The sequence below is a fragment of the Athene cunicularia genome (assembly GCF_003259725.1).
Source record: "Athene cunicularia isolate RWA chromosome 5 unlocalized genomic scaffold, athCun1 chr5_part1, whole genome shotgun sequence".
Lineage (NCBI taxonomy): Eukaryota > Metazoa > Chordata > Aves > Strigiformes > Strigidae > Athene > Athene cunicularia.
The window spans coordinates 5,667,936-5,692,944 of NW_020799101.1; the positions used below are offsets into that span (position 1 = coordinate 5,667,936).

General features: G+C 39.7%; 1 protein-coding gene and 1 long non-coding RNA gene across 2 annotated transcripts; one reads left to right on the forward strand and one right to left on the reverse strand.

Moving 5' to 3' along the window:
- The first annotated feature begins 594 nt into the window (after positions 1-594).
- PSMA3 (proteasome subunit alpha 3) lies at positions 595-12,462 on the forward strand. Its single transcript, XM_026849336.1, has 10 exons — positions 595-714; positions 2,914-3,037; positions 4,014-4,115; positions 4,240-4,313; positions 4,910-4,982; positions 5,915-5,980; positions 9,051-9,097; positions 11,437-11,504; positions 11,645-11,709; positions 12,274-12,462. Exons 1-10 carry the CDS (start codon positions 692-694, stop codon positions 12,316-12,318), a joined length of 687 nt encoding a protein of 228 aa, XP_026705137.1. The 5' UTR covers positions 595-691; the 3' UTR covers positions 12,319-12,462.
- Positions 12,463-20,091: 7,629 nt separating this feature from the next.
- LOC113480853 lies at positions 20,092-25,009 on the reverse strand. The gene is made up of 2 exons (XR_003398548.1): positions 24,938-25,009; positions 20,092-20,856 (listed from the first exon to the last, which is right to left on the reverse strand). It is a non-coding gene; the product is annotated as an uncharacterized LOC113480853 (long non-coding RNA).

Sequence of the window (25,009 nt, forward strand, 5' to 3'; positions counted from 1 at the left end):
GAGCGGGTCTGCCCTGGGCCAGGCTCGGGCGGTGCGGGGGTGAAGCCGGGCCGGAGGGGTCTGCCGCCCTGGAGCGGCCTCCTCCCGCCTTCCTGCTTCGGCCTGGCTAAAGCCGGGCTGCCCGTTTGGGTTGGGCCGCGGGGCCTTCAGCAGCGCTTCACGGGGCTCCTGCGCTCTTCTGGTCTCGACCCGCAGCTCTGCACTGGCCTGTGCTCGGGCAGTAGGGAGTGAGCCTGCCTCTGTGCTTAATGGACTTATAAGCACTTAAAATATATTCCTGTTAATGAATATCTATGATTTCGGAAACTAAAATAAAATTAAAAGGCATAAAGAAAGGTCCCGTGGGTTTTAAGTATTGTGTAATGCACGATGATTTCTGAGCTGTGACACATCTGGATTGACAGGATTTGAAGTGTGGGTATATCCAGCACCGATGCAATGGCTTCTTGTAGTTGTTGGTGTGTGTTTGCTGCTGTTCAGGTATCTTATGTGAGGGGGCAGCCTGCTGCTGGTACTTTGTACACAGCGAGGTCATGCGGGTGACAGCCTTGCATTTTTAAATAAACAGACTTCAGAAAATACTGGGATACAATGTGGTTTTTTTTCCTGAATAGTGTGTTTTCTTCTTTAGTACGACCTGTCAGCTTCCACGTTTTCTCCAGATGGCAGAGTATTTCAAGTTGAATATGCTATGAAAGCTGTGGAGAATAGTAGGTAAGATACAAATATCTGCATCTCTTGTTTGTTGGCATTGTAATTGAACTAGAAAAGCATGGTGGCATTACAGTTAAAATCATGTTGTTTAAATTACTTCTGAGCAACTGTGTCCCTAGGTTCATTTTAGGAGGCTTCAAATTAAGTAGTAGAATTGCTTTTGCATGGTAGAAACAGATATCTTGTGGAGAATGCACAGGAAGGCAGTAAACTTAATTGTGTGCTAAGGGCAATAAAAATTTTATGCTTTGGGGCAAGATCTGATTGCAGGTCTCACGACTGTGTGTAAGGTGTTTTGCTGTTATGGTAGTAGAGCTGCTGTAGCAGTATCTAGAAGTCCATTTTATGGCTGTGAATTGAGGCACTGAAAGACCTACAAGCTCAAGCCCTTGTGAATTTATAGTAACTTAGAATCACAGAAAGGTTTGGGTTGGAAGGTCCCTTAAAGATCATCTAGTTCTGACCCCCCTGCCATGGTCAGGGACACCTTCCCCCAGCCCAGGTTGCCCAAAGCCCCGTCCAACCTGGCCTTGAACCCTTCCAGGGAGGGGGCAGCCACAGCTGCTCTGGGCAACCTATGCCAGGGCCTCACCATCCTCACAGGGAAGAATTTCTTTCTTAAATCTCATCTAAATCTCCCCTCTGTCAGTTTAAAGCCATTAGCCCTTGATCTATCACTACATGCCCTTGTAAAAAGTCCCTCCCACTTTCCTGTAGCCCCTTTAAGGCCTGGGAGGCTGCTCTGAGGTCTCCCCGAGCCTTCTCCAGCTGAACCCCCCCAACTCCCTCAGCTTGTCCTCACAGGGGGGTGCTCCAGCCCCCCAAACATCTTCATGGCCTACTCTGGACCCACTCAAACAGGTCCGTGTCCTTCTGATGTTGGTGCCCCTGGAGCTGGACCCAGCACTGCAGGAGGGGTCTCAGAAGAGCAGAGCAGAGGGGGAGAATCCCCTCCCTTGCCCTGCTGGCCACAATTCTCTTGATGCAGCTCAGGACATGGTTGTCTTTCTGGGCTGCAAGTTTACGTTGCTGGCTCAGAGTCAGTTTTCCATCTACCAACACCCCAAGTCCTTTTCTGCAGGGCTGCTCTCAGTCTATTCCTCACCCAGCCTGTATTTGTGCTTGGGATTGCCCTGACCCATGTTCAGGACCTTATCCTTGGCCTTGTTGAACTTCATGAGGTTCACACAGACCCACCTCTCCGGCCTGTCCAGGTCTCTGTGGATGGCACATCCCTTCCCTCCAGCATGCTGACCGCACCACACAGCTTGGGGTGGACGGCAAACTGCTGAGGGTGCCTCAATCCCACTGTCCGTGTCAGCAACACAGATGTTAAACAGCACCAACCCCTGAGGACGCCCCTCGTCTCTGCTCTCCACTTGGACATTGAGCTGTTGTCTGAACTCTGAGGGCAACCATCCAGCCAGTTCCTCATCCAACAAGTGGTCCACCCATCAAATCCATGTCTCTGCAATTTAGAGACAAGGATGTCATGCAGGACACTGGACAAGTCTAGATAGATGACAAAGTTTGTACGGATTCTTGAAGAAACTGAGGACATCTGAGTGCTGCTAAAGCTACATCAGATTCTCTGAGAGGATCTGTCTTCCCTCAAGTGTATGCAAAGGAATGCTGTAAAGTGAAAATCCCAGCTGTGCTTGAGCGGCAGCGAGATGATTGACTAGCGAGGCATGGATTGGATCATCCAAGTGTCTGATTGTAGCTACAGGCTGCCAGATAAGGATTAGTGAAAGTATTTTGTGTAGCAGTTCATGCCATGGTGGTTAATTTATGCCTGATGTTGCACTTTTTGAGGGTTAGAGAGTTATCACATCTCCTAGATCAACACTGAATTTACTAAAAGGTGAGGTTAAACAGCCCGTGATTTTCATACCAGTAGCGTTCAGTAGCAGCCACGTTGTTGCTCCAAACAATGCCACCACTGCATATAGTCTGTGCAGAACTCTTTAGGTAGGGGCTTTTGGCAGCCCCCTCCTCCTTTATTTAAGAAAATGTTTGTAGGTTTAGTGAGCTTTGACTTTTTTTTACCCCCTTGTTGTCTTCAGCGATAAAGTGGAGCTGTAACAAATCTACTTCTGGGGAATTTATGTCAGTGTTCTTCGTACTTTGTCAGTCCTCTGTTACTTATTTTACACAACAGTTCTGTGTAAGAAACTGACATTTTATCTTGTCTTTCAGTACAGCAATTGGGATAAGATGCAAAGATGGTGTTGTCTTTGGAGTAGAAAAACTAGTTCTGTCCAAGCTTTATGAAGAGGGTTCCAATAAACGTCTCTTTAATGTCGATCGCCATGTTGGAATGGTAAGGTGCTATTTAATTCTGTTTTTTCACAAATTGAAAGGGACCCACCTCAAAAGTACAAACTATGAATCACAAAGAATCAATAACAAGTAGATAAAAAAAGTAATGTTAATATTTCTGTGTAGAGTCAGAAAAGCCAGTGGGGTTTTGGGACAGTTTTCTGTAATTTATTCTTGATTGCACACATATAAACAAAATCCAAATAAAAAAAAAAGACATATTTTGAGGCTGTTTTAAATTTTTTGAAATGCTTTTCAGCATTTCAGTTGTTCAAACTTGAATGTAAATATAAACACAAATGTGAAAGCCGTACTTTTTAACACAGTTAACCAATGAGGTATGTTACGAAGAAAAGATGTTGCATACAAGATTGTTTTCTCAGCAGTGTGGGAGTTGGCTGAATTCTGTAAAGACTGACGTACAGATTACTGGCCACTGCATAACAGTGACATCAGGATGATATCAAGTGGTTGTTACTGTGTGATAGAAATGCATGAAACTATCTGCTGGTGACATCATCAGTATTGGTTGGTTGGGAGAGTTGGATTTGCTTTTAATCCAAGTAGTTGTACAAGACAGGGGGAAAAAAAAAAAAAGCATTATAGTGCTATGGTTGTCTTTTTTTTAAGTATTAGATGAAGTATTATAATAAACAGTACTTCATATATAATATGAATATTTTTAATAGGAAGTATTGCTTGGGTTATTGTAGTGGTGGCAATTCATAAGATGCTGTTTAACGTGAGGATTATTTTGGTTATTGACTTTTTCTAGAGAAAAGCTGTAATAATATCTAATCATATTGACATGTTTTGTGCTTGCTAGCAGATGAATAGCTTGATGGAATTCACTTGTAGATGTACACAGAATTCAGTAAAGATCACAGTAAAGTCACATAATTAGACTTTTCTATGTTGATTTTATTAATAAGTTCTTGCAAGGTATTTGGTCTAGCTGATGACAATTCACATTTCAGGCAGTAGCAGGCCTGCTGGCAGATGCCCGTTCTTTGGCAGACATAGCTAGAGAAGAGGCTTCAAACTTTAGATCTAACTATGGCTACGATATTCCACTGAAGGTAAGAAGTTGGTGCAGTTTTCTGACTTGCTTAGTCTTGATTCAGATAATTACATTTTGTTACTTGAGGTTTACTTATTTCTGTAAACAAAGTTTTCAATTTTTATTGTTTTTCCCCTGCCTAGCATCTTGCAGACAGAGTGGCTATGTATGTGCACGCATACACACTGTACAGCGCTGTCAGACCTTTCGGTTGCAGGTAAGTGTTTCAAACATACACTTATTTGTAAGGATCTGTTGTTTCACAATTGTTGGAACTATTTAGCTTCTCTAAGGTCTTTTTTTTTTTTAAATTTGGAATTAGTAACCTACAATTCATCTCGTAAACAGATTCCCTTCCCCTTTCTTTTTCTGTGTGTAAAACCTCAGGTGAAGAATTCACGTTTGCGTAATAATACACCAAGCAGCTTCACAGATTGCCAGTGTGTCCCTGCATTTTAAAGAGTTGATGCTATTATGACTGTGACAGTGATGAAAGCGGAACTTTCCTCTGCAATCATCCAGCTTGCCCTGGTAGCTAAAAATAGGTTACAACTACTGTGCAGTTCTAGTACATAGGGACTAATAAACTGAGATCTGCTCTCTAGTTAGATAAGTAAAATGTTTCTGGCAACTTGCAGGTGCTGCTCTGCTTTTGTGGTATCACTAAACTGCTCGGACAAATTGTTTAATAGAACGTAGCAGGACAGTAAGAGTTCTGCTTGGAAAAGAATGTAGGAAACCTGAGTTGGTGCAGTCTCTAATTCTGTGTGGGTTGGTAGAAGAAATGTTTCTAATTTCATTTTTCCCTTCCAGTTTCATGTTGGGGTCCTACGATGATGATGACGGTGCACAACTGTACATGATTGATCCATCAGGAGTTTCATACGTGAGTGTGTAAAGAATATTTCTATCTGGCTTAAGTTCCCCATCTGAAAGATCCTACTTAAGAAAAGAATGTCATTCCAAAAGAGCAAAAGAGCTATTCTTTTTTTTTTTCTTTTTTCTTTCTCTTTTTGCCTGGGAACATCACTGCTTAAAATGAGCAGAGCTGGGTTTTGCTCACTCGCATGTCCTTGTTAAACATGTGTTGTGTATCTCAGAAGTACAGTCTCTGTGAAACTAGTTTTAAAGCTTGTCTCTCACAAATTTGGGAATTCATTCCACCTCGTGGTATCCAGTGAAAAGTTCCATGCACTCCCCAAAAAGGGCAAGTATTGTCTTGATACCTCATTCACTAAATACTTTAGTTAAGAGCAAGCTTTGGGTAAGAGAGGGCTGCTAACAGCAAGTCAAATCAAAATAGATACTTTTGTTAACTGTTGTTAGTGCTGCCTCTTCAGCTGTGCATTACACACTGATACACACTCACACTATTTGGATATTTTTTCCTTTTCTTTCAATATATCCAATACCATAGCTGTTGAGGGAAATAGAAGTTCTTAATTTTTATGTGCTTACACTTCAGTATCTTTCTGTGGTAGTGGGTTTGGGCTTTTTTGATCCTGTAGAAATTCTCTAAATCTAGTTTGCTTTTCCGTTTACTGTAATCACAATTAAAAAAAAAATATTGCAACAAATTGAGCAGATATGTTTCTTTCTGGGAACTACTGAGCACTTCTCTTTTCTATCAACAGTGGTAGTATGGGTTCTATTCAGCCATCTGGGAATGGGCCCTGAGAGAGAACGATAGCAAGGTTTACTGTATATTAACCCTATCGCTTGTGAGTAGGGTGGGGCTTGTCATATGTTAAGTGACAGTAAGAACTGTAGAGGGCTTAGATTTATTAAATTTGCATCTTGTTTGTTTCTTTCTTTTAGGGTTATTGGGGGTGTGCCATTGGGAAAGCCAGGCAGGCTGCAAAAACAGAGATAGAAAAACTTCAGGTATGATCTTACAGTTTTGTTGCACTGTTTCAAGACATATATTCCTAGATTATTATATTGCCTTTTTGGATGCCTAAAATATATGAAATACTGAAGGAGCAGACGGAATATTTCCTCGTACATTCTAGGAGATGTTTTAGCCCTTATAATAGCAGTGTTTCTCAAGTCTTTCCCCTGGGCAATGGGTAGATCACAGGGAGTGCACGTTTAAAACAGGAAACATAAACACACCCTCCCATGCATGCCAGCGAGCAGAGTAATTGAGTGAATATGAAAGTGTAACAAAAGTTTTTTGTTCTGAATGAAAACCATAGGGCAGCATTGTACAGGGTGATCTATTTTTTTCCAAAGGTTTTAGACGATCCTTTTGTTTAGGAAGTTGAAAAAAGATGATCTTGTTAAGGGAACTGCACAATACTGAACCACTGGAATATTATGACTCTAAAAATGTAATGGAGAACAATAAAATCCTTGCCAGGTAAGACAGTGTTTCCCAGCTGGCTAGTGCTGAGGCACTGTCTTTTTTTTCAAAGATCTGTCAGCTTGTTGTTGCTGACTAATACACCTTTCAAAGCATCTTTACATGTCTGATGAGGAGGACTTCAGTGCTGTGAATACTAGGAACGGTACAACTGTATGGCACACCATCGATGCCAGAAAGAGCTGTTTCTGTTCAGCATTTCCTGCTTGCACAACACTGCAACTTGTGAGGTGTTACAAGGAGGTTCTGCGTGTGCACACTGAGAAGTTGTTTTGTAGCCTTTTGAAGGAGTGTGCAAACAGCTGGCTACGTAAAACTGATCTGTGGGGAGAAGACTACTGAAAGGTATTGAAATGTGCCTTAAGCTGCTTTAGAATTTGGTTAGAATCCTGAAAGATTTCTGTCTTCCTCTTCCATTTTAGTATCTGACACCCTTGGAGACATTTAATGTGGGGCAAAATCCTACTCCTTGTCTGTCTCATTTAATTCTTATTTGATACCCTGCTAAGCATCTTATTTATAGTGTGGTCTGCAGAAGTACCATCACAGCTGTTTATGGAAAGGTTCAGAGGTCGTATGGCTGTTACAGTTTTAAGAAGTCTGTGGTGCTGTAGCATCAGAACTGAAAAACTGCAGGAAAAATTAGTGTTCCAAGACCGATTTATTCAGTCTTGAATCTGGTCAGAAGCTTGAATACCAAATCAGAAGTAGGGAGCCAACAAAATAATCTAATCTCGATACAGAAATCTTGCTGTCTGAGAAATCATAATTTCAATTTCCACGTGTGCAAACTGGCAGAAAGATAATGCTGGGCAACATCTAATCTATCCCAAAAAAACAGCTTTCTGTACAGTGCTGTGATTTTCAAAAACTTGTTTTATTGACGCATTGTTGTACATCTAGTATGTGTATGGCTTGAACTTTACAGTAGAGCTTGTAAAATGTAGTACATGGGAACAGTGAGGTGCCATATGGCCTAACTGCATGTATTTATTTAATGGCTTGTTTGCAAAATGTCTTCAGTAACGCGTATGATCTTGTCACAGCAATGTGAAGCAAGTCCAGTCTTGCATGCTGATGCTTTTTGTTAGCTGTAGACTGGGCAGGTTTCCAGTTCAGAGTTAATTTTGACAGGCTGAATTTGTCAAAACTGAAATGGGGAAGAAAAATGAAGCACAAAAGTTTTTGTGGGGTGATACCACCCATGGTAGCCTGTCAACTCAGATTTGTTCCTGTAGAGATGACTACAGGTAGAAAGTAAGAAAGAGACAAGCAGGTAGCCAAAACTTTAACCCTGCTTTACAGGTACTGGAGAGTAGACACACAGTATCTGGGAGGGGACACAGAATGTGAAACCCTCGTAAGTAGCTGAGGGTGCAAGCAGGAAACACTGAGCTGATCACGTCTGCTACATCTTATGTGAATGTCTGGTATCTTCGGCTCTGGGAAAACTTGTGTGGAGAATTGTTGAATCTCTTAATCTTTTCTACAATGCTTACCATGCAGCTCTGATGCTACACAGGACTTTTTGATATGCAGATATAATCATAATTAACGTGATAAACGGTTACAGTGTTTACTCCTGTTGTCTGCAGAATTAACATACCTGGAATGGGAAAAGGATAATGGCCAAAAAAAAAAAGTTTACTTCTGTGTTTCCTCCTGTAAATATGCGAGATAGTAGCAGACCTTTGGGTTTTCCTATTCAACTTCATCAACACACGCAATAATTTAAATGTTTGTGTGACACCAGTTCTGTTTGTACACAGCTGCTAGTGCTGTGTTCTGAAAACTCTTTGAGAATCGGAAGAGATGGTAAACTGTGTTAATGAAATATAGTAGAATATATTACTACTTGTTAGTCTGGAAGAGTTGGCTGGATGAGATTTGACCTACAAAACATAAGTTTATTATGTCACAGAAATTGGCATGACTTTGTTTTTATTAACTGTGAAACTGTCAAAAGACTGTGATAAACCAGTGAGGAAATAACAAAATGAGATGCTGGTACCTTGCTTGGGCATGCGGTTGGTTCTTAAAAGAGGAACAATATTCTCCTCTTAGGGCACTACTTAAAAGTCAAAATTGCTTTCATAAAATTGGTAACATCAAAAATATTACTATATTTACTACTACATATACTTATATACTATAGTACTTATTACTATACTATCTAGAAAGAATATGAATATTATACATTAAAATATGGTGCCTTCCCCATATGTGGTGATTTTATGTCAGTTGATCATAAAGCATTTATGAACAAGTCAAGCTTTTACAATGCTAAGGTTTATCTGTTCAGATTCTAACCTTCCAGCTGATGAGTACTTTAAACTGGGGAGGTTTCCATGTAGTGTTTTTTTCATAAAATCTTTCAGTTGTAAAATTCTTCACTGGAGGAACGACTTGCCTATCACAAGCTGAACAATTCATTATAGAGAATAAATTTGCTTCTAGTCTTAATTTTTTGTCACTTTTATCACTTCTAAATAGTAAGCTCATTAGGCATGTGCTCAGCCACTGGTGTTCTGGTCTTGTGGAAAACAGTATCTTCTCTTGAGCTGTGTCTTTTTCTTTTTTTGTCCACAGATGAAGGAAATGACCTGCCGTGATGTTGTTAAAGAGGTAGCGAAAATGTAAGTCTCCAACCTGTTTTTCCAACTCGACAAAAATCCGTACTGGTGAGCTTGCTGTGGTTTCAAACTGAAACTATTCCTTTTAAATTCAGTACCAGGTTTCATTTCTACTAGATGAGTGCTCATGCTGACTCTAGTATCTTCTGCTATTAAGATTTTCTTCTCTTCTTGTGAGATGGGATATGCTACTTAGTACTGAAAAATGCCAGAGGATGTGAAAAATATGCCTTTTGATGTCATTGCTACTTTTTATAGGTGCGACTTACAACAGCAGTGGATTAAAGGTTAAACTGTCTGAATATAGTCCCTGGTTTTAAAATATATAAACCAGGTGACAGCTGGGGGAAACTCCTTGGTGTTCTGATTCCGAAGAGCTCACTGAACAATGAACTGATGCTTCAGACATTAAGTAGCAGTCCAGAAATGGAGCTGAGGTCTCCAACCCAGCTGTCCTATTTGCTTAAGACTCAAGTGTTTAGGAAAAAAGCAAAGTGTAACTCCTTGTTCAAAGATGTATATAGGCTGTAGCTGGTCTCATTTAAATGATAAAGCTTGATATCACATGAAAATATTTGAAATATTTGCCACTTAGTAATGCAATTTAGGACAACATATCAGTGATACAACCTCCTAAAGTCACTGATAGTAGCCCACAAACTCTGAGGATAGTGTCCTTACAGGGAGAAAAGGTACCATTCAGTAAGTCATGTACTACTGAGGGGGAAAAAAGATACCAGGGAGAGAGTAGACTTTCTGCTAGGTAGAGAATGAATTGGCCAGTAGTAAACTGTCTTGAAAATAATTAATGAGTTGGTATCTCTTCAAACAAATACAACTGTCCTTTCAGGTATCTACAGCACTTTAATGCTTTAGGGACACGTTCTTTGCTTGTCACAAGTTTAATAATGTGCAGCTGCAGAACTGTAATCTTCAGCATTTTATGCCTGTTGCTTTGTAAAGTAGTAATAAATATGCTTCTATCACTGGTGTTGCAGCATGGGAGCTTATTTCACGTTGTGTCAGGCTGTCATGCCAGCAGCTAGAGGAAAGAATTTGTGGGATCTCTTAAAACCTAGTGAAGACCTCAAAGTAGTTCTAAAATGGCACAAATAAGGCACAGATTTTTCAAATAATGAAAAGGCTTCTGTTCTTTAATTCTGTCTCAGCTCAAAACTTAACAGCAGCTTGAGATACAGGTCTGTTTTTCAGCTCAAATTCAGCTCCTTAGTAGCATTTAGCAAAATAGCAAAGATTTTAATTTTTTTTTTTTTAACCCTAATATACTAGCCAGAGTCCAGAGTAATGATTTCTTCAAGAGCTGTGATGGTACACTTTGCAAAATGTCTGTAACCAGCTGAACATGTAAGAAAGGCCTATAGGTCATCTTAAGTAATGATCAGAAAGTCCAGTCTAACGGTGACAGGAGGATATCAGAAGAACACAAGCATATAGTGATACTTCCCTGGACACCAGCATTAACACTGTTCTGTATCTTTGTTTCACAATGCTTTTATCAAACTTAAATTGGAAGTACTTAGTGTGGTGTTGAAGGTTATCCTTCCTTCCTCCACTATCTCCAAGTTATTTTGGCTAGAAATAGCTGGTATTTTTCAGCTTCTGACGTATTAATGTTTTCTGAAACAAACTACGGGATACAACCTTCTCAACAAGCAAAGCCACAGGTGGTTGTAAGTTCTACTATTGTTTTGAGTGTAGGCTTGAACTCAGGGGTGCTAACAGTTTGTTTACATGTGCTGCCACTGAGGACTAAATACTGTCAGCAGTCAAATCAGTATTGCCATTAGCATAACATTTTTATCCCACAGACTAAGGAGTGATTTTACTAGTCCGGATGGTACTGCATATGCTGCAATAGCACTTGGTTAAATTCTGATTACTGTCGTGTTTGCCATAAGCGTGGCACTCTGTATGGAGATCTAGATACAGGCTTCTAATCAGACATGAGATACTAGGCTGTTGGGATTTAGTGCTAAGTGTAAACTGAAATAAGATTTACAGAAGAAATATAACACACTCATAACTGTATTATAACTGGTCTTGCAGAAACAGGCCTTAGCTCTGCACTATTTGAATCTTAATGTTTGTTCTAATTAGCATAACTTGAACATCTTCAACCTGCATCTTAGCTGTAATCATGTAATGTATTGTTATACTAGCAATTAAGCCTTCAAAATTCTCTTATGGTTTCTCTGTGTGTGGGCCGGGGAGAGCTTCTATTAATCATAAGAGTACCAACAGCAGAAATCTGTGAAAGGAAGAAAGTATATTTAGCCTATCGATCAATCTGTCCTAATCTGTTATTTCTCTGTTCCTTCCAGAATCTACATAGTTCACGATGAAGTAAAGGATAAAGCTTTTGAGCTGGAACTCAGCTGGGTTGGAGAAAGTAAATGCATTTCTGTAATTACTATAAACACTACAGAAAACTTTTTGTAACTAAAGTAAAATATCGCTTCTTAAATTCACTCTGTATGTCGAGGTCTTTGTGTGAATTCTATTTAAGATGTACTCTTTTTTTATTGGCAGTAACCAATGGAAAACATGAAATTGTTCCCAAAGACATCAGGGAAGAAGCAGAAAAATATGCCAAGGTAAGGCCTGACTTTGTTTTTCAGTGTTTCCTGTGACAAACAAGTCTAGACTAGAATGGACTAATTGAAGATTAGGCTTCTACTGTTGTGATGACTGGAAAAATATGTATAGTTACAACACACATGACTTCAGCATTAGCTCATGTTACTCTGAAGGGAGAATAGTGAAGTTTACAGTGTAATCCAGGGTTAGTTCTTACTTCCAAAACTTTAATTCAGCAGGTTTGCACAAGTGATGTGTTTCTCCTCCAAAAGTAAATGTATTAACTCTTCAACAATGGTGTGAGTAGGAGAGGTAGTGTAACATGTTGCTTAGAACAGGTTTTAAAAATCATCAGCTGGAGAAAGTTAAGACTTCTTACATTTAACACCTTTGCATTTGTTCTAAAAGTAATGAAGGTGCTCAGTATTACCTCCTAAAGATGTGAACTAGCCTGCTGAATACAAGGCCTTGGACAGATGGAGAGGGTTGTGAAGCTACAGCAAAACTCATTTTGCTTATTATAGGCTGAGTTATAAAACAACTGTTAAGCTATTTTTTAATGAAACTTTTTTTTAAAATAGGAATCTTTGAAAGAGGAAGATGAATCAGATGATGACAATATGTAACACATTGTTACTTCAAGACAAGTTCAACTTTTCTTAACTTAGAACAGGTTTGTTTATAATGTATTAAGCACGGGATGCTATTATGTACTTGTTGGAAGAAACTGAGTGACCAACTTGCACTAATAAATTTTCCATTTTACTGTCTGTTAGCTTTTATTTCAAAAGAGTATAGGCCAGTGTCATTAAGTAGCAACTGTACTCTTTATCTAAACAGACATTAAGAAGGAAAGATATTATCACACTGAGCCAGACTACTTACAGGAAAACCACCTGCTTAGAAATTTGCGAAGTCTCTTGTTTATACTGCATAGTTTAATATTTAAAACTAGTACTTGGTTATTCCATGATTAACCAATACTATGATTTGCAGTTGGTTCACAGCCACAGTCTGTGATTGCCCTTGGCAGGAGAGATGAGAATAACACCCAACTGTAAACCAGCTGGTTACAGGTTAAGGTGATGTGCACAGCTGACAACTCCACAGCACCTACATAAGCACAAGTTCAGGAAGAGGAATTTTAATCTGAAGTATTAAGCCTAGGCTTATTTGAGGAGTAGGATAAATTAAAAATAATGCAATTTCAAATAGTGCTTGTGTTAAGTTCTAAAGCTGTGAGATCTGTTAAGCAATGTAACTGGAATTAGTGCTTGAAGAGCTGAACTGGTTTTAAACAGCTTCATTCACGTTCAGTTTCTTAAATCACTTCTGAATCAGCTTTAATAATTGCTGACCTTCCCAGGAGCTGAAAACAAGCTTTCCTGCTTTTTCCTCACTTCCTAGGAAAAAGAGACTGTCTATTCTAGTCACTTGAAAGACAAGGTAACAAACTCTTCTGATCACTATCTTAAAACTCAGTTAAAATTGAGATCTTGTTTGTACATGCAGTTAAAATTCCAATGGTCTCTTAATCTAAAATGTGTTTTTATATAATTAATCAAGCTCCTCAGCTTTAGTATTACACACTGATGATCACCAGCCCTTTAAAAAAAAAGCTTTTCCTTACAGATTTATTTTTATACAGTGTGTTTTTTTTTTTCCTTTGGAAAAAAATACCTGGTCTTCTAATAGTCTCCTTTCTAATGGGATTACAAGATGCAAGTTCTACTTCCTTTTTGTGACAAGGGAAAGTCAATAGGTGAGCGTCTCAGTACTCAGTGACTTATCTGAGGCTTAAGCCTTAGCTGGAGTCAAGCTACCTGAACTCTAGCCTCCCCAGCTGAGCACAGCTTTCAAAGGCTGCTGGAAATCTTGATTAGGCCTGCCTAAGCTGACATTAATGATGACCATGACAGATGGTTTCCCTCAGTGTCCCCTCCTGAGGCAGTGGTGTAGCAGTTGCCCCAAGTCAGCCTTTCGTTGTGTTGCATTTCTCCAAACTGAATTTACTACTGCAGTTTACTGCTGATTCAGCTGTCTGAGTCATTAGTGAGTGCCAGCCAGGAAACTAATCAGCATTCTAAGCATTAGCTGAGGGCTGATCTTTCACTCACTGCAACAGCAGAACTACTTGATTCTTTTCACTTTGTCTTTAGGTACAGAATAAAGTCTTGCTGACAAACTGCTAAGGAAGTTAAAATTCATCTCTGTGTGGCTATAGGCTTCCATCCAGGCCTTTCAGTGACAGCCTTTTGGAATTAGGGATGGGGAGTGTAACAAGTTACACAAGTCAGACTTTGGGGTTAAGTGAGAAAAGCAAGATATATCGTATATTTACAAGATAAAGTGGAAGGAAGATGCTCTACAGTATGTGAAGAGCTAGAGGTAGGAACAGGGCCACCTACTTGCTTATTCAGCATTTCTAAGTTGCCATGTTCACTAGTAAGCAAGTACCTAGCTAAAAGCTCCTTTGAAAAACCACACTCTTGAGTTTTTGCTTGTTGTGGAAAGGTATAAAGTCCAATGAGAAGCAATTCCAGAGTATGTGCCTTCTGCAGTGTATAGCAGCACAAAGTGCTGCACAGCAGTCTTCCCTGTCATGGCAACATGTAGTTAAACAATATCAAAGTGACTAGTACTGTCTGGTTCTTTACCAAATTACTAAGACTTAGAGGCTGAACCTGTTTGAGAACTGATCTTTATCTAGGGTAAGGAAAAAAAATCCATTACTTCCATTTCCCCTGACTGCAGATAGGGTAGGAAAAAAAGAAGTGAACAGAAGATACTTGCATTTATTCAGAAAAGGGAGGGGGTTGAGGAAAAATAAAGCAGGAAAATACCAAATAAGCTATTTTAATACTGAAATTTCAAGTAACTTTAGAAACAGAAAGCTAGCAGGCTTCTACTTGATCTGAAATTAAGCATTGCTACCTTGTAACAATAAGGCCCCAGCAACATTAGATTTCTAGTCCAGAAGGACTCTTCATTTCAGCAGGAAAACTACTGCAAACCCCTCATTACAGCTATTTTTGTAGACTTCATGTAGTTGCAGTTCTGACTGGGATAACCAATGAGACAATCACATTGTATTTAACAAGTAACTTACTAATTTGAAACTAGTTACATAAGAATGCTTAATTACACAGTTGTGTAGTAGCCATCATGGTGTTTCACTGATTTAGTCCACACCTGAGAGGCTAAATGCAAATTTTAATGAATTTTGCTACTGAGAATTGGTATTTACTTGTTGCCCTGTCAAACAGTGGAAGCTGAGCAGAGGAAAAAAATCTTCTAACATGAAGGAAGTGGCTACTCAGGCAACACTGACCACAAAGATTTAAAATGCAGTGGGACAGCACAGTATCATTAAACTGTGATTAAATGTTGAAGACCATGGTTTTTTTTCTAAGTAGAGCTGTCTAAGGCAAATCACTTTGGGAAAGCTAAGCTCCAGAAGGGCTCAAGCTGGATCTGAGACTAAGGTCTAGATCTGTTACAGAACAAGGGAAGATAGTATTAACAACAACAAAAAAGTTTATTTTTAGCAGAGGCTGTTTTAAGTACACAACTAGGAGGAAAAAAAGAAAATCTAGCTGTATTGTAGATACTCCCTTACTCTCCAGTCTTAAACAATATCTAGGAGGAAGAGTTTGATTTAAGCCCAGAGGCCAGCAACTGATGAGGTAGCCAAAACAAAGATTTGAAGGCTCCTACCAGTCAGTCTTGTGTAGCTTCAGCTGTGGGGCACATCTGGAGAAAGTATGTGTGCTCAGAGTCTGCAGAGTTCAAGCTCCAGAAGAGCTGTTCCTCGAGACAAAGAATATCACATGCACCTACTTAAACCGTACTACGTTTGAGTAAGCTCAGAGCAGTGAGTCTTAATATGCCAAGGGACTAGAGCAGCCAAGCTGGCTGACTCCATTCAGAGCTGCCTGCAAGGCCCAAGGATGACAGCCCTAACAGCAGTGGTCTGTGAGTGACCTCTGTAGACTCCCAGAACCTACATTCACCAGCTTTCCTACAAAAGTAGGGCTTGGATCCCCTTCCCTAAAATTTTTATAATTGGCTTGAAAACAGTCAGCTGTAACTTCAGTGTAACACTGAAATGGAAAAATGCATTGCAAGGTTAACAAATGGTCAAAGTAAAAATTTCTAAACTAGAGGTTTGAGCAAGAGGTAATTCTTAACAGTCTCATTTTGATTATTTCTGCCCAAAGTACTGGGAAGTTTCAGTTCTAAAGGTATCAGAAAAGCATAATTAGCCCATATCAAACAGTACTTCACACTTCACAAAAAACCTACTGAGTCCATACTCTGGCCATTTATGGGAATACATAGAGCAGAAAGTCAAATACCCACTTGGAATGTGTAACTGTAGTTCTTGCCATGCTGCAACACTTTAAGCTCCGTTTTAATGACATTTTGTTGCTTAAGACCCAAAGCACAGGCTTTAACAGAACAGCAGAAAGTAAGACTGTACAGACCAACTCATCTCTTTAGAGTCATCCCTCCACCAAGGAGTATCTCTCAGACATGCACAGATCCAGCAGTAACACAAGAGTGGGCTGTACAGCAAGAGGCTTCTTCTCCCCTTAAGTCTCATACATCCACTGACTGTTACTCAGCACCTGATGAATCACTACTCTGATATTTAGTAAGACTGGATATATCACATTCCCTGTTGCAATGATTTAGTCAGCAAGTCCACACACAGAAGCCTTGTTCAAGAGAATTAAGAAAGGGACTATCGTGAACTGCAGGTGACAAATTCAAAAAAAGACAACTCTAGTATCTGATTTATTTATATACATCTCCATGACTGCACCAGGGCAGATTTTACAATATGCCACTGGACTTGCAGACTTCAAAAATCAAGTTTAGCCTATTACATCAGGATAATCAATTTTCTTTGTACTACCTTTAAAAGGTCATAAAGATTACTGTGTTGGAAAATAACTTAATTACAAGAACTGCTGATGAAATTATGGTAAGACTGAGCTGTTAGAAGCTCACAGAAGCAACCCATATGTAAAGTTCCCTGTGTGGTAGATCTCCATAATGGTATCTCCAAAAGAAATACTGCTAATCCTTATTTGGTGCTGACTCAAAAAGGAAACATTTCAAACGGAATTTGTCTCGTGCAGATCTGAAGTATGCCAAGCATCAGGTCATTTGTTACTTCCTTCTCATCACCAAAAATAGCTTTGATGGCCTGAGGTTAAAAGCCCCACGTGCTGAAAGTGTGACTGTAGGGATGCAGAACTGCTTGAGATGCTATCTGCCTACAGAGTCCAGTCACCCTTCAGGAAGGAGATGTGGAATAACTACACACACTGTTTTGCAACTCTCTTCCTTAAGATAAAACTGTAACCATAGAAGGGAACACAAAACAGTGAATTCAACAATGCATCTTAAGCATTTATCAGCTGGAAGATAATAACGACCTTAAAATAAAATGCATGGTTTCAAGATTCTGAAGAGGAAAATAGTACTAGTTGTCATGACAATTTTGAGACTGTTAACAGCACCAGAAATACAGTACGGAGACTGTTCACTCCCCCTCATTCTCTTCCTTCACTTGCGTATGCCTAAGACAAGGACTAGCTTTTCCTCCACCCACCAGTTTTCCAAGTTACATGCAGCAAGGAAGTTACTTTTACTTAAGAACTGAGAGCTATTTTGAGACACCAACTGCTTGTAACTTTCCATCACAGAAAATCTTGCTACCTATATATCTAACTATACAGAGTTGCAGAAAACAGGTGGTAGAGCAGGTAAGAGTGTAGCATTACTGTTTGTCCAGTAAATACATACTAGTATTTGAGAACAGGGGATCTGCAACCAAGCTCAAACCAACTCTATTTCCAGATGGGACTAAGCAACCACCATGCAGGGCTCTTTCATCTTCAGTACATTGCTATTAAAGGACTGTGAAACAGTTGTTTAAAAATGGTTCTCACAAGTTGCTGTGCCAACCAAAAATGGACAACTAGAAAAAAGCAGGCAGCAGCATCACATAGTTTACAGTCCGAACACGTGCATATAATCAGATACAGGAAAAACTGAAGTCTCCCAGTATATGAACAAATACCATTTTAGGTGACATGGTAAGACAAGCAAAGTAAGAGTTTAGAAAGAACATGGGGTGGTTTATTGCTACATGAAGCTAGATATCATTTGCTATACGTATTGTCTGCATATCCAAAATACATTTGTTAAGATTCCAGTTTCAGCAGATTCACAGTAGGTTCAATTATAGGAAATTCACCCAGAAGCTGATACATTCCAAACAAGCACACAAAACCCAAAACCCCACCCAAGTGATATCTAAGTTTTTGGAAGTGAAGTTTACCATGTTTGCAGGGCTTTTAGAAAAGCAGGAAATCTGCTAATTTCATTATTTCAGGAAAGGACAGAGGCCTAGTTACATTAGACTGCGCTAACTGGTGTTGAGCAGCAAAGGAAGTGCTAGATGATGTTAACAGAATGCTAACCTAAAGCTCAACTTCAACTCTAATTCTAGGTGTTTCACAGTCTACAACACACACCACTTACAAGGCTATTTTTCCTAAATACCTTTCTATATGCATCAGGAATACAAGCGAATCTGAAAAAGTTTTAGGAGGCTGAATCAAATTGTAGCTTCACATGTTTCCTGTCAGTTGGTTTAACAAGCAACTACCTCCCCCAGCCAAATGCTTGTTTCTACACTCATACCAGTTTGTCCTCTGTTGTGCTGCTTGCAAGATCACTCCCATAGCAATAAAAGATCTTCTGTTAATCAAGAATAATTAAACTCTCCAAGAGAGACATGTATTTTGTTCTTTCAGAGTTCTGGATGTGACACAACACATTTCAGTGGTTCTGTTCCCAGCTGTACTGGTGTAACCAAGAGGGTGACAGATTACACAGAAGCACTGTAAGGGAAAGCATATCCCTGAAGGTGCAAACCTCCTGCAAACAGTACAGTCTGGCAATTAATTCACAGGTTAAGTGTGCATTACATAATGTTGATTGGTCAGCTAACTCCCTGGCCACCTGGAAGTTAGCTACCTGTAATAACATTCTCCAAGCAATATATACAAATAAAAAGTATATTTTGAAAAAGACAGCTAAGTAGGAAGAAAGTCAGAAGTTAATTACTGGCCATAGATTCTCACTAACTGCAGCTACTTATAGCTAGAAATGTTTAACTCAGAAGACTGAGGGCATTAATACTTTTTAAAAATAATCAATACTGACCAACTATAGTCTTGTTAGCTGAGGCTGAAAATGAAAAGGAAGTTAACCCTAAATGATTAAAGTAATTTGGACAAGTAAGAGCCCTTAGAAGGTAGGCCACGTAACCGCTGCCTTCACAAGCTTTCTTTTGCTCAGCAACCATGCTTTGCAGAAGTGGTCCTTGCTTCTTTGGGCTAGGCTGCATACTGTTAGTGGCCTACACATTGTTTTCTGGAGACTGAACCCAGTTCAGTTGGGTTGTGTCACTACAACTGTGTCTGTAACAATCCGTTATTGTAATCAACAGCTTATCAGTGCTGATGAGCTTGAGTGACACCTATGCTGGCAGGTGGGCCACATCCAAGGACTCGCCATAAGTATCAGAACCCTTTTTTTATCTCTCCCAAGTATGGAAAGTTACATTTTGGTAAAAATACCAAGCTGAGCAAGCCACTTACCAGTGTCCAAAAATGCTTGTGTATATGAGAATATGGCTCTTAACAGCTTTCTTTCCTTCTTGTACTTTTTAACATGGCTACTTCTGCAGCAAGAAGTCTTATCAGGAAGGAAGGAAAAGAAAAAGCCTTCCAAGATACAAACTAGCAACAAGTAGCTTCAGAGAGGAATATTCTCACTTCAGATTGGCCACAACAGATCACTCAAAACTACTTCTGAAAAACAGGAAAACCCTGAATCTCCTAACACAGGTATTGAGAAATTCATTCCAACCAGAGTTAGTTTTCTTTGCCAAAGTGAAACAACAGCCTCTTTGAGCTCTCCAACATCTGTAGCAATCGATGTCTTAGGTATGGACAGCATTAGACACCTACACATTTACTCTCAGTCTGGTATCACAAAAGGCTGAAAAAGCGACCACACCATTGCTCCGAAGTAGGTATTGGAAGTTAAATATTTAAGGAGGAATACCTTCTATTTCAGAAGCTTAACTTACTCAAAAGATTGCAGTAAGGTTCTTGAAATACAACATGCAACCTCATTTAAATATTAAAACTTTAAAGACTTCTCCTGTTAGTTTTCACAGCAATGAAATATGTAATTGGCACACGGTTTTTGCACTCAAGTTTCACCCAGTTTGATTTAGGTGGGAGGTTATTTATACATCAGATTTGACTCTGTTCAGAAGAATACAGACTATTCAGAGATTCAGATGCAAGTTTAAGTGTTTTCAACTTAGGTTTATTTCAGGAACATGAAAACCATATTTGCTCTGTAGACTGGTGACTGACTATATTTACACAGAAAACCACTCTTCCAATCCTGTAGAAAAACCATCTCTTCTCACTGTGAAAGATCAAAACTTCCCCAGATTGCAACATTTACATCAGTAGTAACATCTATAGCTCAGAAGCCAGGAAAAAAAGATGCATGCTGTAGAGATATTTTGGAAGCCAGTTAAAAAAAAAAAAAAAAAAGGTTTTTAAAAATGAAAGCTTACAATACTGGAATAGCTGATGCACTAACATAGCCCGCATGTGTACGCACAGAACAGGTTTCTAGTACTAAATAGTGTCTTGTGCCTGTCACAAAAGAAGTTATTTCTAAAGCCTGAAACAGAAGGTTTGATGACTTGCTAAGGACAGGTAGATCCTTCCCCTTTACTGCTGGCATTCAGAGAGAAACTTATTTTGAAAAATATGTGAAGTTGCTCTCCTTCAGCAGTCTGTGAAGTAACACTACTACCCAGAACAGTGACTAAATTCTCATCTCACTTCAAGCACCTACTTCAAGTTTTGAAAGACAGACTGATCACTTGGTCTCACATGATGACAGCCGAAGTCCTTTGGCACATCTAAATTAGAGCTGCTGTACAAATCTTCAGCTTCTCTGTAGTACTGTGTGCTATTGTTTTGCAACACTGCACGACTTCCCCGATGTAGCCATAACAGCCTCATTATGGTCAGCAATGTGAACTTGTAGTCCTTCGAAATAATACAAGAAATTAAGTGGATCTGTAATCAAATTCTATTATCTTGCATCCCAAGAGAAATTAAACATCCATAGTCAGAGAGTTTAACAGCATATGACAAAACATGTAAAAAACTGGCTTTAGAATCCAATCTTAAGTAAACCCTGGCAACAAGCACCTTTCTTCCATAGCTGCTAAATTAGTTCATATTAAAATTTTATACAAATATGTTAGCTATCATAATAGAAAATTACATACCAGAATAAAAATAGTCTCTTACAGCACAGCTCTTACTCTGCCCAAACACAACAATACCAAATCAGTCTTAAAAAAAGGAACGTTTTACGTTTGGAATTGAAGGATTGCATGATGCATGCCAAAACACCCCCACAAAGGCTAAGATGAAAGCAGCAGTTACATTAGTTGAGAACTAAAACCTCTTCTCTTGGTGCGAGGCTGCTAATAACACACATCAGTTAATGCATCACCGATCTCTGCACACAGTGGGATTGTAGATGTGCAGCCACAAAGCACAACAAAGTCTGGACATAGTTTATTCAGTAAAAACAGGACTACTTCTCCCTGGAGATCTCTGAAGCTAACAAGAGCTACACTGACAAGCTGAGCACATAACATCATTTTACTAGTGTTACTGGAAAAAGCAACTAGAGAGTGAATATTACTGTTAGCTGCAGAGCTGACAGGAAACCCAATCCTGAGATTTTTCTCATGTAAATATTTAAAACAGAACACTATGTCACAAATATTTTCATATCCAGAAGAGATATCACGCTACTACAAAACATACACATACCAGATTCAAGAAACCACTACTAAACTTCAGTGGATATAATGCACTAATTCAGGCTTCCTACAGGTTGCTCAACTCTGTCTTCTTCAGCAGCAACACTCGGGAGTAAATGATGAAAACCAGCACACACAGTTACATCTGAATAACTAAATATCCATTTTTCTGAACATGGGGACAGAAGCATGCCAGAGCTGGGGAAACTGTAGGGAAGCATTTAGCATTACCAGGTGTTTTTCCTTGTTTCTTTGTCTTTGCTCACACGATAATAAATATGAAGGAACTTAGTGCTGATGGTTAACAGCAAAGCACAATTTTCTCCACGACTAAGAAAAAAGTTTTGACCTTTCGTTTTTATAATCCAGCTATCACTGACCAAACTTCTCTGTTGTCAACATCACATTTTTATACCTTCACACTAAGTACTTCACAACTTCCTACCACACTCTTGTCTGAGCAGTTTGTAATCAGATAACGAAGCTTTGTGGGAAGCACAGATCTGACCTTCATTTGTACAGAAATACAGCAGTTCCACACAGAGGTTCTGAACCACAAGGCAGATGCTTGCTCAACCACCACTGGAAAAATGTTGCCTATTTACTTACAGAATAGAAACACCAAGAGGAAGATCATTTAAAAAAAGGAGAACTAAACACTTGAGACAAAAATAAAAGCAGCTAAAAGTCTCCTGAACATCTGCAAGATCTGATGTAGCATAGTATTTCATTATGTACAAAGCAGCTCAGTGTTAGAACAAGAATCAGTATCTAGTATTTCTACAGTAACTTGGCTGTGGTTCTATGTGCATTCTGAGTTTTTATCCACATGTAAATGCAGTATGTCAAGAGCAATGTGTGACTACTGAACAGAATTAAACCATCTAATTTATCCCCCCAAAAATCTCATTTTGTCTCTCTTGAAGTAAGCCACATGATACATTCAACATTTTTATTTGGCTGCTATTTATTTTGCTATTCTTATAAAGAATACTGTAGGATACAGACACTCCTATACTTGCCCCTTCCTACCGAGTGCCACATATATGGAAAGCTTTGGACAAAATTTCTATATATTCTGCAACTAATACACCAAAGACATTTTAAAGGACATTAGCTAATTTACTTACAGCCATCAACTAAGCTTTAGAATTACATTATGACCAAAGATCAGAGTCACACTTAAAGAGTGCCTTGATGCTTTTGTGTTAACTACTGCTAAATTAAGAAGCCTTGCACTAATTTGCACAAGCTAAGACCAAAACACAGATTCCCAGGTGAATCTCCTGTACTGCATTTACAAGACCTTTGGTACTAACAATCTGCACATAATACAAGCACTGCTTTGAACAGCTGAAAAATCTTCTACCTTGTAGCGTGTTTATTTGAAGAGCGATCAGATACTAAAAGGACCTACTGTGATTGTCTCATTCCAGAGCTTCTTCAGGGTGAACTTTGTAAAGTTAGCAGAGTGGCTCAAAGCAAAGTTCACTGCTCATTTCTTCCACTCATTTCAACTGTTTCCCTATAAGGGATCCCACTGGGGGATGGAGCACAGCTGCAAGGATCCAGTATAGCCAAGCTGGCTTGAAATCTCAGGGCTAGTTAACACTGACATACACTTAGAATGAAAAATTACAATATCATGGCGTAACTCTGAGTCCTGAAGTTCATATTCCACTGAAAAGTTATTTTAAACTAAAATTAGACCCCTTCTCTGGCTTGCCAAAAGCACAGCTTTTTCATTCCATTATACTAGACATCATCTCCAAGTTGTGTGAGAACGTTTACGCTCTTTCTTGAGCTGCTAGCTAGCATTCTTAGGTGCTTTAAATACCATAAAAGAACAAGTCACCTCTCCTGCTGACTGGCTATGTAGAAAGCAAGCCCTTTTGCTCACAACAGCTAGATGGGTGATGTGCCACAAACTTCCTAAGCAAGCCAGCTGTAACAGATACATCCAGGTAGACAGGATTTTTCCGCTAGAAATCAGAAGCAAGACTGATTAGTTTTGTCACAAACTGTTATTTATTGAACAGTACTATACTTGGTACAGAGATACAAATCATGCCTCAAAAAAAAAAGCTCACAATCTAAGTAGTGATTTGGCCAATACATTCCACAGAGATCAAAAGTTCACATTCAAAGTGAATTTTTGAAGTTTTGTTAACATTTGGGTTAGATTTGATATATTCTAAACAATGATTTGCTCGTCAGTTTATCCACTGCATAAAATGGAACTACAACACAGAATCAAAGTTCCCTCAGCACTAAACACCTAAAACTTTTAAAAATTTTGTTTACACTCTCAAGCATCTTTATAACCCAGATCCAAACACAAGACATCTCCTGCAGTCAGTTCTAAACATGCCTTGTGTACATTACGCCTTACTAAGCCTTCAGAACTTATCTATGCTATACACCACTGCTCACTAAACTCCCCAGAGAATCATCCCTTTGCTTGCTGCTTTCCAAAGCGTCAGATTTAATAAAAAAAATAAAATACAAAGCCAAAAGCTACCTTCAGACCAGAACTTACATGGAAACTACACCTAAACTACCAATCCATTTCTGTCAAATTAGCACAATGGATCCCTTAGCTATACTGGTAGGTCCCTCCTCTGTTGCTTTAGATAAACCTAAGGTATGTCTTGTAGCAAAGAGCGAGTACTGTCAGACTGAGGCTCATTACTTCGTGGAAGAATAATGGATCTGCATTACAGTCAACCATGGAACACATTTTATATAAGAAGTCAAACTGTGAAGCTAATGTTGAAGACATACTTTTATTATAAGCTTCTGTTAGTAACTCCTACTTAGTAGTGTCAAAGCTCTATAACCAAAATCTTTTAGAGGACCCCTAACAGACGCAGATACCCTGGCCTTGATAAGGCTACACCTTCAGAGAGCATCCCTCGCAGGCACGGGAAGGACCGCACAAGACTACAATCTGCCCCACACACTCCGAAAAGCACTGAGCCCCATCAACACTAGTCTTCCCCTGTCCTTGCTGTATCTTCGGGCGGAGATCTGACCTCAGGTGCCTGGCAGGAGGCCAGGCAGCCATCGCAATCGCCAGCACCATGTGCAGAAGACACCGGGCAGCAAGAGACAGCCACGTCCCCCTCCCCGGGCTTCACCCCAAATGCGTCATGGGCAGCAGGGGACGGTTAATGGCGCCGCAGCAGCGCCTTCCTCCGAGGGAAGTGTAGCCGCCCGCGTCCCGCCCGCACCGGCTGAGGGACCGGCGTGAGGGGGAAAACGGCACGGGCGGCACCTGCAGCCCCTACCTGCAGCGCCGGCGGTGTCTCTGCTGGGGCGCTCGGCAGCGACCGCGCCGCCTCAGCACCGCCGCTCGCCTC

What these genes read in the sequence shown, in the direction of transcription:
- PSMA3 (XM_026849336.1), top strand. Translation starts at nt 692, where the DNA reads ATGAAAGCTGTGGAGAATAGTAG. An exon ending in AAAGCTGTGGAGAATAGTAG is followed by an intron (nt 715 to 2,913) that starts GTAAGATACAAA and finishes CTTGTCTTTCAG; the next exon opens with TACAGCAATTGGGATAAGAT. An exon ending in ACTCAGCTGGGTTGGAGAAA is followed by an intron (nt 11,505 to 11,644) that starts GTAAATGCATTT and finishes TTTTATTGGCAG; the next exon opens with TAACCAATGGAAAACATGAA.